Raw genomic sequence first — 14,892 nt, 5'->3', positions numbered from 1 at the left:
AGCAACATGCCCAAAAGCCTCCCCGACCTGACAGGCCGACCACACACCATCCAAGGATCCGGCCCCTGGGGGCGCAGCAAGATGCGGCGCCAAGCAGGCGCCCGACAACTTTGGGTCGGGGGGTCCTCCAGAGAGCTCCAGTCAAGCTAACCCAGTACAGCAGTACGGGAAGTACACGAGCGTAAAAGAGACGTTCCCCGCCACGACCAACATCGGATGCACATCGCCAAACTCGCGTTTGCGCCCATGTCGAGATAACTAAACCAAGAACGAATCACAGTTCCACCGACATTGAGTACCAGCTCTGCCGTGTACGAGGTCCCGCCGTACTGGACCCCAGCAGGACCAAGCTCACTCCCCCTAGATTGATTGTGCTGGGGTTGCAACGCTCGCCAGAGGAGCTACTTACTCGTAATGCCCCCGGCCGACCACCAAGGCTGACGACGACCTGAATCAAACTCGGCTTCCCCGGGGAGCCGTGGGGTCAGAGCGCTCTTGAGCGGCGCTGGGGGCGTTGGGCAGCTGCGGTTGGCGATCGTAATCATGGGCAGAGAACCCAAAAGACCCCGTTTGCGACTCGATGCGTTCCGGCACCGGTAAGTAGTGAGTGGACGTGTCGACATCCGTAACTCGTTCGTCATGGCGGAGTTTGTTCGTTCACGTTGCGGCTCGGGAAAGCCTTTCGTTTTAAATCGTCGCCGAGGACAAGGGAGAGAGAGAGAGAGAGCGCGACGAGGGGTCGAGCCCCACTTCCGTTAGGTAGCAGGCCAATCTGTTGGAAGCCTCCCCGATCTGGGTTGCAGGCCGGGATGGAGGGCGGCACTAACAACTCGCGGGCGAAACTCTGCGGGCGGAAAGATAGCAGCTACGCGTTCCAGACCCCCGGCCCCGCGTGGGCTCCCCTATGCAATTTTTCGCGGCTAGGAGGGAGCCAGTGGTGTTTTTGTCCCGGCCAGTGTCAAGTGGTGCCTTCCGACACTGCGCTCCCCCCATAGCCCTGCGTAGCGCCCCGGGCTCCATTACCTTTCTTTGCCTTACCTCTCTCCCGGCTGTAGCGTGTGGTCTCCTCCGAAACCTGACCTCCTCAGCAACGCGAGAGCAATTTTTCTTGACGCTGCGTCCCGACCAGACCCCGGAATCCTCCATCGGCGAGACACGCAAAGCACAAAAAAGGCGATTTAAAAGTCCTCCGATAGGCACCGTGCAGTCGATCTTTCACCCTGCTGAAATTGAGACCACACCTGCGAATTCCTGACCCACGGCGCGATTTGCAACCCACCATTCCCACCTTGTTGTGTCTTTCCTGGTCCCGACCGTGGCAGCCTCCCTCCCAACCACAAAATCTCCATCGACGACTGGCCCTCTTGCCATCACAGCGACGACGCGCGACCAAAGTGCCTCCAGAGAGACGATATTTGAATTGCTGACACCCAGCACCCCGTGCGACCGACGAGATCTGTGCTCCTTCCTATCGACGCAGCACCGCCCGCCGACGAATCTCGCTGCACATCGCCAAGTAGCAATTTCTAAACACCCCCCCGTTGACGAGAACACAAATCGCCATCCCACCACCATCGAAAACAGACCCGACAGGGATAAGGGCGTCGTCGTTTTCTTCTCGCGAATAGCTTCAAGAGACGAAGAAGGGAGCATTTTCCCTTCTGCTTTTTTTCCCTCCCAAACAACAGCCCACTCGTTGCTGCGATCACTTTGTGAGCAACCTACAAAGGTAAGCCCGCAACTCCTTGCGCTGTCTGGGACGCTTCGCGACTGGTGTCGCGCCATGACAGCCCTTGACTCGCGCGCTAGCGACAGCATTCACATCTCGTCCCGTTGTTGGTCGTCTCCTCTGAGCACTGCGCTGACATCTACCCCTCCTTATCAGTGCCAGAAGTGTATCACCCCGATCGCCCTTGCGTCCGTCTCCTTTCCTTTTCCTCTCTCTTTCTTTTTTTCTCTCTTTTTTTCCTCGCACAATTTCCTTCGGTCGGCTGCTGGGGCTCCGCCAGTCACCATCAACCACCCTTTACCCGCGCGCCACCTTTTTGGCTTGGAGGCCTGAGGGTATTCTGCAATGGCGGACCAGCACGACGTCGACCTCGACTCGATAATCGACCGCCTCCTGGAGGTGCGGGGCAGCCGCCCGGGCAAGCAAGTCCAGCTGCTCGAGGCAGAGATCCGTTATCTCTGCACCAAGGCCCGCGAGATTTTCATTTCCCAGCCCATTCTGCTCGAGCTCGAAGCTCCTATCAAGGTGAGATGGATTCGCCCCTTCTGACCGTCCGATGCCCGACTGTCGCGTGACCTGTTCCCCCTTCCGGGTGATTTGGCTAAATTATCCTCTCCCAGATCTGCGGTGACATCCATGGGCAATACTACGACTTGCTCCGTCTCTTCGAGTATGGCGGTTTCCCTCCCGAAGCCAACTATCTCTTCCTGGGTGACTACGTGGATCGCGGCAAGCAGTCTCTGGAGACCATCTGCTTGCTTCTGGCCTACAAGATCAAGTACCCAGAGAACTTTTTCATCCTGCGCGGCAACCACGAGTGCGCGTCCATCAACCGCATCTACGGCTTCTACGACGAGTGCAAGCGTCGGTACAACATCAAGCTGTGGAAGACCTTCACGGACTGCTTCAACTGCCTGCCCATTGCTGCCATCATTGACGAGAAGATCTTCACCATGCACGGTGGCCTGAGCCCCGACCTCAACTCGATGGAACAGATTCGCCGCGTCATGAGGCCGACTGATGTATGTGGAGGCAGCACACGCCTTGGCCTTTTTTCGACAACTTTGCTGACGTTCTTGACCCCTAGATCCCCGACTGCGGCTTGCTCTGCGACCTTCTATGGTCCGACCCAGACAAGGATATCACCGGCTGGTCCGAAAACGATCGCGGTGTCTCGTTCACGTTCGGTCCAGATGTCGTCTCCCGCTTCCTTCAAAAACACGACATGGACCTCATCTGCCGCGCCCATCAGGTCGTCGAGGATGGTTACGAGTTCTTCTCCAAGCGCCAGCTTGTTACCCTGTTCAGCGCCCCCAACTATTGCGGCGAGTTTGACAACGCCGGTGCGATGATGAGCGTGGATGAAAGCTTGCTCTGCTCTTTCCAGGTTAGAAAGATCTCCCCCCCCCCCCTTCAGTTGAGGAAATGTGCACGCCGGCTAAACCCACTTTTCTCCCCAGATCCTCAAGCCCGCAGAGAAGAAACAAAAGTATGTTCACGGCCTGGGTGGCGGCAGTGGCCGCCCCACTACTCCCCGGAAGCAGTCCAAGTAAAATAAAGAATTTATGCGAACTTTCCTTCCTTTCTAGGTTCGGGCGCGGTCGATAAACTAGCCAGCCGACGGAACTTCGCCCTTTGCGAACGGAACCGCCTTCATCTCGTCAATTCTTCTAATGCCGCCGCTTTTTCTAATCGTCAAGGGCCTGCAACCTTGTTATCCTTTTTTTCGGCCGCTCTCCGTCTCGTGTCGAGCCTCGGCCGCATCGTAGCCGTCGTCCAAGCAAAGCCATGTCTGTCTGGTACTGTTAACGAACGGAGAAATCGTCGGGCCAAGGAAGTGTTTTTGGAAGGGAACGAATAACGACTCTCGTCTTGTGACTCCTAACGAAGGGGAACGTTTGGGCATGTATAGATACGTGGTGGGGTCGCGCGGATTTCGGGGTGTGGGAAGTGGTCGGTTTTGGGGATACGCAGAGCCACATGCAGAGGGTGGGGTCAGTTGTTTTTGTCCTCTTGACGGCACTGCTGCCTGCTGCCAATCTATCATAACTCTATCCTGGGGTCCTTGTTCGCTTCTCTTTGGGACGCTTTTGTCCGCTCGGCTTCCGACTTTTGTCTCGGCACGGCTCGGTCTGGCCAAGGTTCGGCCATGCTCGCGAGATGCCTGTGGCGCATTGTTGGGACGACGTGTACAATCCATCAGCAATCTTCTCGTCTACCTGGCCCTGTCTGCCCTTCGCACGTCGCCTTGCCCATTCTAAAACCGGGTAAAGGGGCGTGCATGAAGTGACGCGTTCCTGCCGTAACAACTTGGCGGACTTGTTTCCTCCGGTTGACTGTAGTTGCCACGCTACGGCACTTTGCATGGCCTGGCGTTAATGGGGCAAAAAGCGGGACATTGTCTAGATGGCTCATCTTGACGGGCCTTCTCATCGCTGGTTCGGAGGATGGACAGGTAGTGTGGATACAGGGGTGGATGGATGCGGGAGGTGACCGGGGAAAGATAACAAATTCCTCTTGCGAATCTCGAGGGTCGAGGGTCGAGGCACCGTGAGGGCGAGGTTGGAAACGTCTCGCATGATGGTGGTTACCCTACCAAACCTTTTTAAGACCTCGAATTGATTTGAATTGGGATATCCTCCCTCCCTTCCTGGTGTCGACATGGCCCGCTGACTGGCACTCTGGCGGCGTTCTCTTGGCGCCTAAGCAGTAGTAGTATGACCTACCGATCGTAAACTCGGAAGAACGGCAGCCTAGGATGTGGTCAAGAGAGGGGTGTTTTTACGGATACGCCGGATGGAAAATAGAGACTAAACTTGCTCGAGGAACCTGTCTGATCTTTGTGATTGCTCAGGGGCGGACACGGTCCTTGCTTCTCTGCATGGGACACAAGCGGCCGTCTTGTTGTTTATGCTTTGGCAAATCAATCCGTATAACGCCAGCTTAGGAGACGAGGGGGCCTCACCTGTGACGGAATTGCGGTTTTCTGCTGATGTCGGGTCATTCCCGAGAGAGACTCTAGGGCCTTTCTTCATTAACAAAACCCCCCTCTCTCCAAACAAATACGTACATCGTTCGCGGCGGGTCCCGGTTCGCCGGTTTCCGTTATTTGCAGTCCTCACACCTGTTCTCCTTCCCGTCTATACCACAGCCTGCTCCCGCCGTGCCCTCCCTCCGCGCTCTTCTTCCTCCTCCTCCCCCTTCGTTTCCCCCTTCCCCTTTCACCTCCTCTCGGCCGCGATGGTGATCTCCGTCGCCGTCGCCACCATCACTGCTCCCGCCGGCTGCTGCTGCCGCTGCCGCTGCCGCTGCCGCTGACACCCCCTCGCCCGCGCCGCCGTCCCCATGCTGCTGCTGCTGCTGCTGCTTCCCCGCGTCCCGCCCGTGGTGGTGGTAGTCCCGGTCGACGTGGCCCAGGTCCCGCCCCGGCTGGACGACGTCTCGCACCCGCCGCTTGAGCTCTTTGGTCTCGGGGAACCCGCCGTCCGCCTTGCGGTCCCAGAGGACAACCGTCGTCGTGGTCGCGGTCGCGGTCGTCTCCGCCTGCGTCTGCGACGGGGCGGCAGCAGCAGCGGAGGTGGTGGTGATTTCAACGGTAAACACGCCGCCGGTGGCGGGCTGCAGGGCGACCTCGCCTAGTGAGAGCGAGAAGGTCGAGAGGAGCTCTTGCGCGTACTGGGGTATGTTGTGTGCTCGGTTAGTTTAGTAGCATAACTTGTATATTTAACACGTTAATTTTTTTTTGTTTGTATATTTTTTTTTATTTTTTTTTATTTTATTGTGTTTTAAATGTTTTTTTTTCCTTGGCTGGCAACGAATGGTGAGAAAATTCCCTTACGTATGCTGCTCTAAGCATCCATTTGCACTGCGTGCAAAACCGGATCGTGACTCGCGGGAGCCGCGGGTCTGACGAAGAGGACTGCGGGGTTTCAGCCATGGATGACTTCTCGAACAAAATGCTGATATATCTGGGCTGTCTGAACCGAATTCCTACGGTTGGTTCAGACGTCTCTTTGGTTCCGGTATCGAGCAGATGTTGAGCCACGTTAGGTAGATGTAGAGCGTAAACTGGATGTAGAGCTGGAAATTCAGACTGCGTCATTGGGGCTACACACCAAGAGGAATGAATGAACCCTCCCTCCCTCCTCACCCTCCATCCCCACCCGACCCGCGAGTCACTTTGGACTGATGCTTCTGATATCTCACCAAAATTCACAACATCACAACATTTGTCAGACGCGGCACAGTTCACATGATCTGAGTCCTATCTCATTCACCAATTCTCGTCTCGTCAACCCATTGAAAAACCTTGAACCTATATACAATGAAAAAGGAAAAAAAAAAAAAAAAAAAGAGAAATCGCAGGGCAAGGAGGAGTCAAGCCAGCTAGAGAGCTCGGAGCAAACACGAGGGGAAAAAAAAAAGAAATAAACAAAGAACTAAGGTATTACACGCTGAAGAGCTGCGTAGCCAGCCTGCGATCCGCCCAGAATAGAAAGGGTATGAGTGGTAGCGTTATCGTAGGAGGCCGTGCCGTCATCTCGTCCGCTCCTGTCCTCCTCTCCTCCCTGCCCTCGCGAATACTGGAGGTCTCTCTTCTTATTTCCGTCCTGGCAATGGCGGATACTGGATGATCCGTGCCTTTTCCCCTTCCAAGAAATCCGTTTACCCACCCCCCTTTTGCCTGGTCTCCATGGCCCGGTGCCGTTATTAACTCTCAAGACGCTCCCGACAAGCCGCCAAACGGCTCCGCGTGGCCGTTTGCGGGCACGCTGCAAAGGAGACATTCAATGTCCAATCCGACAGTGTGAACCGAACGCCGAGAGCTGACCCTTCGCTTCCAACTCGGGCTAAGCTGTCGTCAAAAGCCCTACATGACAATACAGCAACCGCCGCTCTGTTGTGGCGCGTAAGGGTCCTCTCCTTTCGGAACGGGCCCCCAGACGCTGGGCACCATGTAATCCCTGGTGCTGTTGCAGTACGCGATGATGCTGTCAAGACCCGAGTTAGCAGCTTAGAACCACAACCATTTCTGGAAAGCGTTTCTCTCTCACCTCTTGGCAGCCTGGCTCACGGGAATGCGTTCCCGCTCAAGGTCCTCACGTAGCCGCGAGTTGAGCTCCGTCAGCCTACGGAGCTTCAGGTCGGCCATGCTCTGCTTGGTCTTCTTGATCTGCGACGGGTCGCCCACATCGCGAGATGTGTATTGAGGCATCTTGATTGATGGGGATAATGTGACGGAGAACGAGGGTGATGATCAGGGGTTGCGGGCCGCAGTGAACGTCGCTGGCGTGTCCTCGGGATTCGCCTGCGGCTGCGGCGCAAGCGGCGAAGTTCCTTCTTCAAAGGCGCAGCGAAAGAATGTCGGTCGGCTGCTACTGCAATCGGCCGGCGCCGTTGCTCTCGGCCGTGCGCGGATCAAGGGTCGAAAACTTGCGACCAGGTACTTGTTCACTCGCGATAAACTATGGCGGCTCAGCCATCGAACGTCAGTCAATTGTCGCGCTGCCTTCGAGCCTTGTGCCCGCGCTCCCGACTCGCCCAGCCCATCTCTTGCTTTGGTATACGGCCAATTACTCCCCGCGTGCCCTCCACTCGTGTTGTTGGCCAACTGAGCTCGACATGTTCCCACCTCGCCGTCGGTCGGAGAGCACGCCGTCGCGGCATTTGCTCAGGGCACACAACCCCCGTAGAATGAATGGCGCCGTACCGGGGAATTGGGACGTATCAACGCGCAAGTGAACTTACCAAAAGAGAGAAACGGTTTCCGAAGCGCGAGTGGGACGTCCGATGGAGGATTCCAAGGACGCTGAGAATCGAATGAAATGGGGGTAGATGCGAATGCCAGAGGCTTCAAAAGTGGTCTTGGAATGGGGCGAACGGGATTGGCAGAGTTGTCGGGAAGAAGGGGTAGGCAGTTCAGGAGTGGGTGTGGCTGGTCTGTGCACAATGACCCGCCCAAGCCGGGCAAAAAGAAAATGAGCTGTCCAGAGATGGTTAGCTCGGGCCCATTAGCGACAACGGATCGGTTACACTCCCCTGGGTCTTTGAATCCCGATTTGGCGTCTCTCCCTACCGGCAAAAAAACTGGGCGAGCATCTGCTGTGTGCGCACTAGCACGCCTCAAGACTACACTACGCGATATTTAAGGCCCAAAGCCCTCGGACTCTGGTCCCGAGTCAATTTTTGGTCACTCGAATACCGATCACAACTGCCCGCCTCTTCGTTCGAAAGTTGGCTGTCCCGTTGGTAGCCTCATGCATAGCTTCCGTGGTACTCCGTATACTATCTGTGCAAACTACCTGGTGTGTACTTCGTATGTACATCTGCAGCAACATCCTGAGCGACAGGGAACTTTCTTAGTGTACACTATTTGCCTTCGAGAAATGCAGGGATGCGTCGGTTGGTTTCCAAGTGCACTGTTGTCTCAAGACCCTGGAGTCCTCTGCATCGTGTGGGTAACTGCCAACTAGGAAGATGTACGGACGTACAGATGTAAGAACAAGGTAGTGTGTCATTATTATTCCGTGTACACTACAGTACCTGATAGCTTGTGTGCATCCATGTAAGTATGTACAAGTAACGTTAAACGTCGTGCCCGTTGAGCATACGCCTTCCTTTTTCGAGGCTGAAACGTGCACTTTGCACATTGAAGTCCTGCCATTGTTCTTTCTTCGTTGTCACTACCTATCCAGGCAATGCCCCGCCATTTACATCGAAAATGTTGCCCCACCTCACCTCTGTCACATCTCTTTTTTCCATCCTCGCCTCGAGCGACAGTCGAGTTTGGAACCAAAGATCTATGAAGAACAGGATCTGGAACAGGTCCAGGAGACGGTAGATGTATAACAGAGAGTTCTGTGACCCGATTCCCAAGGTTCACATCCTGTACCGAGTCTACTTGCGTTGACGGTTTCCAGCGGTTCGGTCACGTGATTTACATTTTCCGCCCACACAATTTGCAAACCCACACCTGCCTGGGCCAGGGCTCGCCAACGGATTCTCCACGGTCAAAAAAACTCTGGACAGCGCCGGCCAAGTCGCCAGCAACACCGCCCGCTGTGTTGCGCTGCTCTTGGAAACACTATACAAATCTCCTCGAGACCTGCCGCCGCGCAGAGGAGATTGCCCATCATGGTAGGTTTGCTCTCGGCGACGGCATGATCGCCCATCGAGCGGGAAGGGAATTGCTGCAGTGTTGCGAATACAGCCCCTCCCCGCTTTTATCATCCGTCGTTCAACGCTGCCTACCCTCAATCTCTCGGGTTTCTGCTCTCAAACCGTCGGCTGACTTGTGTGCCAGCCGCCCCCGCCGCATCAGAAGCCCGAAAATGTCCTGAAGCGAGCCCATGAGCTCATCGGGGTCAACCAGGCCCCGGCAGCCCTGACCCTGCTGCACGAGCACGTCACGTCAAAACGTTCCCGCAATGTGCCCATCGCCTCGCTAGAACCGGTCATGGTCCTTCTCGTTGAGCTGGCCGTTGAGCAGAAGAAGGGAAAACTCGCGAAGGACGCCCTCTACCAGTACAAAAACATCGCCCAGAATACCAACGTGGGGACAATAGAGGTGCGCAAACTCAGCCGGACGTCGGGTTGGTGCACGTTGCTGACTTGGATATACAGCTTGTCCTCAAGAAGTTCATTGAGCTGGCGGCCGAGAAGGTGACCGCCGCTCAGCAAAAGGCCGACGAAGTCCAATCAAGCATTGAGGCCACCTCCAGCGTCGATGACCTCGAGGCCAGCGAAACCCCGGAATCCATCCTCCTGGCCACCGTCTCGGGCGAGCAGTCTAAGGACCGGACCGATCGTGCCATCGTTACCCCCTGGTTGAAGTTCTTGTGGGAAGCTTACCGGACGGTCCTGGACATCCTGCGGAACAATGCCCGGCTAGAGCTGCTCTACCAGAGCACCGCGATGCAGGCTTTCGACTTCTGCCTCAAGTATACCCGCAAGACCGAGTTTCGCCGCCTCTGCGAGCTGCTCCGCAACCATGTCCAGACCGCCGCCAAGTATTCGGCTCAGATGCATGCTATCAACCTGAATGATCCGGATACGCTGCAGCGCCACCTGGAGACGCGCTTTCAGCAGCTGAACGTGGCCGTTGAGCTGGAGCTGTGGCAGGAGGCTTTCCGCAGTGTCGAGGACATCCACACCCTGCTGAGCCTGAGCAAGCGCCCACCCAAGAACGTGATGATGGCGAACTACTACGAGAAGCTCACCCGCATCTTCCTTGTTGGCGAGAACTATCTCTTCCACGCGGCTGCCTGGGCGCGCTACTACAACCTGCTGCGTCAGTCCGCGGCCATGATGGCTGCCGGCCAGAGCAAGAAGTCTGACAACCCCCCCGCCAGCGAGGCCGACCTGCAGAAGGCAGCCACCTTCGTCGTTCTCTCGGCTCTCTCCATCCCGGTTATCAGCACCTCGCGCTCGCGCGGTGCCATGGTCGACTTTGACGAGGCTCGCAAGAACAAGAACTCGCGCCTGACCCACCTCCTGGGTCTCTCGCAAGCTCCCACGCGTGCCACCCTGTTCCGTGATGCCCTGTCCAAGGCTGTCCTCCGCCGCGCGAGCCCCCAGATCCGGGATCTGTACACCATCCTCGAGGTCGACTTCCACCCTCTCTCCATTTGCCAGAAGATTTCCCCCATTCTCGCCCTGGTCGGCGCCGACGAGGAGATGCAAAAGTACATTGTTCCCCTGCAGCAGGTCATTCTCACTCGGCTCTTCCAACAGCTGTCTCAGGTGTACGAGACGGTCGATCTCGACTTCGTCGAAAGCCTGGCCCAGTTCCCCGAGCCTTTCCAAGTTGACCGAGCCACCATCGAGAAGTTTATCATGAACGGCAACAAGAAAGGCGACCTCGCCATCCGCATGGACCATGCCACTGGCGTCCTGAGCTTCGATGTTGATGTCTTCTCTTCCGCCAAGGCTGTTCACGCTGGATCGGCTGCCGGTTCCGCCGAGAGCGAGACAGGCTCTGTCCAGCGTCTCCAGAGCACACCATCTCAGATTGTCCGCTCTCAGCTCACCCGCCTTGCCGAGGTTCTGTACACAACCTGCCGGTATATCGATCCCTCGTTCAACGCGGCCCAGATCAAGGCTCGCGACGCTGCTCTCGCTCGCGCTAAGGCCGGTGCCGAAAAGGAGCACCTCGAGATTCTCGCACGGAAGGATGTGATCCAGAAGCGCAAGGACAAGGCCTCGGAGCTCCAAGCCCAGAGAGAGAAGGAGAACGCTCGCAAGAAGATGCTCCAGGAGCAGGCGCTGCAGCAGGCCGAGGCTCAGCGGTTGGCTGAGGAGCAGAGGATCCGGGAGCAAAAGCGGCTGGCCAGCGAGCGCGAGCAGATCAAGAAGAGGGAGGTCGAGAACATGCTGAAAGATATGAAGCTCGATGACGTCGAGCTCGAGGACTTGGACAACCTCGACAGCAACAAGATCCGCATGATCAAGCTGCAGCAGCTCGAGCGGGAAAAGAACACCATCGCCGAGAAGCTCCGCCTCACCGGCAAGCGCCTCGACCATCTGGAGCGCGCTTACAGGAAGGAGGAGGCCAAGAAGCTCCCCGAGGACTATGCCAAGCAGCGCGAGCGTGACCTTGCCGCTTATGAGCTGATGAAGGCTCAGACTCTCAAGGAGGCCGAGATCAAGCACAAGGAAGATCTGGAGCTAAAGCACCGCCTGAGCCGCTTGATGCCTTACTACGAGGCGTTCCGGGCTGACCTCCACGAGCGCCGCCGCGACATGTTTGAGAAGCGCCGCCGTGATGCTGAGCGCGAGCTTGAGAAGGCGGTCAATCAGCGGCGGAAGGAGTACCGTGAGCGCAAATTGCGCGAGAAGCGGGAGCGCGAGGAGAAGGAGCGTGCCCTCCGGGAAGCCGAGGAGCGCGCCGAACGGGAGAGGGAGGAGGAAAGGAAGCGACAGGAGGCTCGGAAGGAGGAGCTGGCCAGGATCAGAAAGGAGCGCGAGGAGGAGCGCGAGCGGGCAAGGGAAGCCCAGGCTCGCCAGCAACAGCGCGAGGAGGAGGCCATGGCCCGGCGCAGAGCGGAGAAGGCTGCTGCTGCCGCCGCCGCGGCGATGCCCATCCGGGAGCGCGAGCCCATCGCTTCCGCGGCTTCTGGTGCTGGCGGTCCGCCTCGCCTGACAATTGGCGGCAAAACGCCCAGCTGGAGAGAGCGCGAGGCGGCCAAGGCTGCGGCCGCTGCCGCTGGCGCCTCTGCAGGGCCTGCTGCTCCCCCGGCCATGGAGCGCACCGACTCCAGCGACAGGGCTGGAGGCCCCCCTCGTCTGGCGCTTGCTGGCAACAAGCCCAGCTGGCGTGAGAGAGAAGCTGCCAAAGCTGCTGCTGCTGCCGCCGCCGCCGCCGGCGGAAGCGCGCCTCCTGAGCGCGGCTCCCTCCCGCCCCGAGTCCCATCCGGCCGTGGCGTGCCCTTGGACCGGGTAGGCTCGGGTCGTGGCGGCGAGAGGGACAACGGCCCTCCGCCGGAGCCGCTGAAGCCTAGCGGTGCCCCGGGCAAGTATGTGCCCAAGTTCCGCCGGGAAGGTTAGGGAGATGGAAGCGGGACGACATAGACATGGCGGACGGGTATGGAACTAAGGAGGACAGGGACACGGTTCATGCATGCCATTTTCCTTTTCGCTCGTTAATATGAGAGAGAGAGAGAGGACGGAACGTCATACGCAACTACGAACCGGAGTTCTTTCTCGTCTTCTCGGCTTTTGGGATTCTTCCCTCGCTAGCTTTGGAATTGGGCGTGGGGGCGTCAGCAGCATGTGTATGTGTGTGCGTGTGTGTTTCTGTCACGTCTCCGTTTCCGTCTCCTTTTCGTTCTCCCCTGTTGCATGTATGTGGAGGGCATATTTGTTATTTGGGGCGGTGACATCTGAGGCTGGCCGGCATGTAGGCAGGTAGGTTTGGGGGAAGGTTAGTAGAGTGTGATGAGTGAAAACGGAAAAGTGGCTTTCTACGGTTCCAGACTGTCTTCCATTCTCGTGTGATGTTGACAGGATGTCGCAATGCTGGGACACTCTGGCTTTAACACCATCGAGAGATTGATTGCTCCTTGGGTGGTGAGGGAGAAGAAACAAGGGGCAATAAAAACATTGTCGTTGCCCGTATGCTGGGGTTGCATCAATCTAGGGTTCCCTAACCAATGGTCCTGAGCTCCAAAGCCAGGATGGGACGGAGTGATGCGTGTGATAGGACGTGATGTATTATTCTGTAGACGATGAACAAGCCCGGGACACTACCACCATCAAGAGGGAATACCAGAGCTGCCGCCGAGTCGAGTCCTACAAAGGGATCGGCCCTCTGGGTGGCTGCCCAGCGCCGGGCCGGGAATGGAGGAGGACAGGAAGAAATCAAGAGCGAATTTTGGGGAGGAGAGGAAGAAGGAGGGGGAGATGGGGGGGAGATGGGGAGGCGGCCTCCGTCACTTCCTGCCTCTGCACCAGACTACCCGAGCTCGAAGACTCTTGTTTGTTTGTCCTCTTCCGAGGAAAGACCTTTTGTCTCCTGGTGCAACTCTGGAAGTGCCAGGCTTGTGTGGCTACGCATGTACTGTACATACACACACACATACATACATTATTCACTACGGACTTCAGTTCGCTGAGTTGCGCAGAGCGAAAGGCTGGCTCCTCGGCCCAAGCCACTCTGTATTCCCGGCAAACACATCTTCTTTCGTGTTCTTTATGAGCCATACATAGCGTGTTTGTGTTGCTTCCGCCACTTGCGCCTCGAGAGAGAAGCTACAGCGCCATCGGCTGAGGGTTGCGCAATGCCTGCGTGCGAGGACTGTGGGTAAAGTGCTTGTTTTGTTTCCTTTGGGAGGTCCGGATGTCCTCTGGATCCCTCCCCGCTCGCTAGCCAGTCAAAGAAGGATGGATGAAATAGAGTGCGGAGTACCTACTTCCACCAAAGAAGTGTAGCTGCATCTGCGGGGTGAGCTGGTCTTGGGCCGATGAGACCTTGACGGCGCCTGGCCGATGCAGAAAGGTGATCCCCGCCGGCAAGTCTTGCGACGACAACGAATGCCCGGCTGGAGGCCCCGAGCAGGCTGCATTCAGCCCTAGCGTCAATAGTCTAGTGGAACATGGAGTATGCAATAGCACGTATTTGTGGTTGCCCGCTGCTCGCGGGTGCAGTGCACTCACTGGCTGGGTTTGATGTGGGCCAATATTGGCGCGTTGCAGCGGTGTGTGGGACAAAAGAAGCGTGCTGTCCTTCCATGCAGCATGCGGGTTGACAGGAAAGGCAAAAAAACAATACAGAGAGTAGCAATATTGCTACGTGGATTTCCTCGTGGCTGCGCTGGCTTTTGCGCTGCCAGCTAAAAATAAACAGACACAACGAGAGGATATTGATTCTTGAGTCACCACATATCCGGACCATATCCGGGTTTCCGGGCCTTCTCAGCTGGGTGCTCCTGAAGTTCGTATGTATGTACGTAGAGCACCTCGTAGAGTTTGTATGGGATACATCATCCGTGATCCTTACAATGCCCAAACATTTGTGGGAGCCAGAAACCGAACGGCTGGGGACATCAGAGCGCGGTCAAGAGTCATCAATAATAAAAAAAAAAAATCGAACATGCTGGCCAGCATTCATTTTTCTTGAAGATTGCTCGCGCGTAACTCGGCACGCGTAGGGAGCAGTGGGCCCAGGGAATATCCGTCGGGCCTGCGGACGAACTGACCATGGTCCAGCAGAAGCGTGGCCGCGGTCAAGATGCTTGGCGGTGAGGAAAGGCGGGAGAGAATGTTACGAAGTAGGTAACTACTATGTAAAGTACACTAGTTAACGTATTGGGAGGAAACTCGATTCCGGGGTCCAAGCTCGACCCAGGCCACCAGATCCGGCCGGGCCAGACCCCCAGGGCCCTTGCCCGCGCTACTGCAGGAACAGGACGATCCTCCAATGACGGGGCTTGCTGTCAGCTTACACTTCCCCGTTTTGTGCTGAACCCAAGCCACCAACGAGCTTCGATCTCGCCTGTATCCGCACACTATCGGTTTTCTCTGTGGTTTCCTCCGGCCATTATCCCCACACGATGCAGCCGCGCGCGTTTTGACCTACACCACTATCCCCCGAGCCGAACCGCAAGGCGAAGCAATTATCCCACCGGCGGACAAGCAGGCTGTGTTTTCTTTTTGTTTTTCCATCG

At 56.9% G+C, this 14,892-nt stretch overlaps 4 protein-coding genes across 4 annotated transcripts; 2 read left to right on the top strand and 2 right to left on the bottom strand.

The window, feature by feature from the left end:
* The first annotated feature begins 1,085 nt into the window (after nt 1-1,085).
* On the top strand, nt 1,086-3,943 carry MYCTH_2315100 (uncharacterized protein). The gene is made up of 6 exons (XM_003662781.1): nt 1,086-1,729; nt 1,886-2,254; nt 2,350-2,751; nt 2,817-3,116; nt 3,190-3,218; nt 3,319-3,943. The coding sequence occupies exons 2-6, from the start codon at nt 2,075-2,077 to the stop codon at nt 3,335-3,337; spliced, it is 930 nt and encodes a 309-aa protein (XP_003662829.1). The 5' UTR covers nt 1,086-1,729; nt 1,886-2,074; the 3' UTR covers nt 3,338-3,943.
* Nucleotides 3,944-4,755: 812 nt separating this feature from the next.
* Nucleotides 4,756-5,999, bottom strand: MYCTH_2303896 (uncharacterized protein). Its single transcript, XM_003662780.1, has 2 exons — nt 5,568-5,999; nt 4,756-5,404 (listed from the first exon to the last, which is right to left on the bottom strand). Exons 1-2 carry the CDS (start codon nt 5,664-5,666, stop codon nt 4,835-4,837), a joined length of 669 nt encoding a protein of 222 aa, XP_003662828.1. The 5' UTR covers nt 5,667-5,999; the 3' UTR covers nt 4,756-4,834.
* On the bottom strand, nt 5,984-7,548 carry MYCTH_2315098 (uncharacterized protein). Its single transcript, XM_003662779.1, has 3 exons — nt 7,478-7,548; nt 6,784-7,194; nt 5,984-6,720 (listed from the first exon to the last, which is right to left on the bottom strand). Exons 2-3 carry the CDS (start codon nt 6,942-6,944, stop codon nt 6,600-6,602), a joined length of 282 nt encoding a protein of 93 aa, XP_003662827.1. The 5' UTR covers nt 6,945-7,194; nt 7,478-7,548; the 3' UTR covers nt 5,984-6,599.
* A 1,558-nt stretch (nt 7,549-9,106) lies between these two features.
* On the top strand, nt 9,107-12,671 carry MYCTH_68011 (uncharacterized protein). The gene is made up of 2 exons (XM_003662778.1): nt 9,107-9,296; nt 9,353-12,671. Exons 1-2 carry the CDS (start codon nt 9,186-9,188, stop codon nt 12,272-12,274), a joined length of 3,033 nt encoding a protein of 1,010 aa, XP_003662826.1. The 5' UTR covers nt 9,107-9,185; the 3' UTR covers nt 12,275-12,671.
* Nucleotides 12,672-14,892: the final 2,221 nt, after the last annotated feature.

Source organism: Thermothelomyces thermophilus, chromosome 3, assembly GCF_000226095.1.
Source record: "Thermothelomyces thermophilus ATCC 42464 chromosome 3, complete sequence".
Classification (NCBI taxonomy): domain Eukaryota; kingdom Fungi; phylum Ascomycota; class Sordariomycetes; order Sordariales; family Chaetomiaceae; genus Thermothelomyces; species Thermothelomyces thermophilus.
This window is presented reverse-complemented; position numbering and strand designations above follow the sequence as displayed.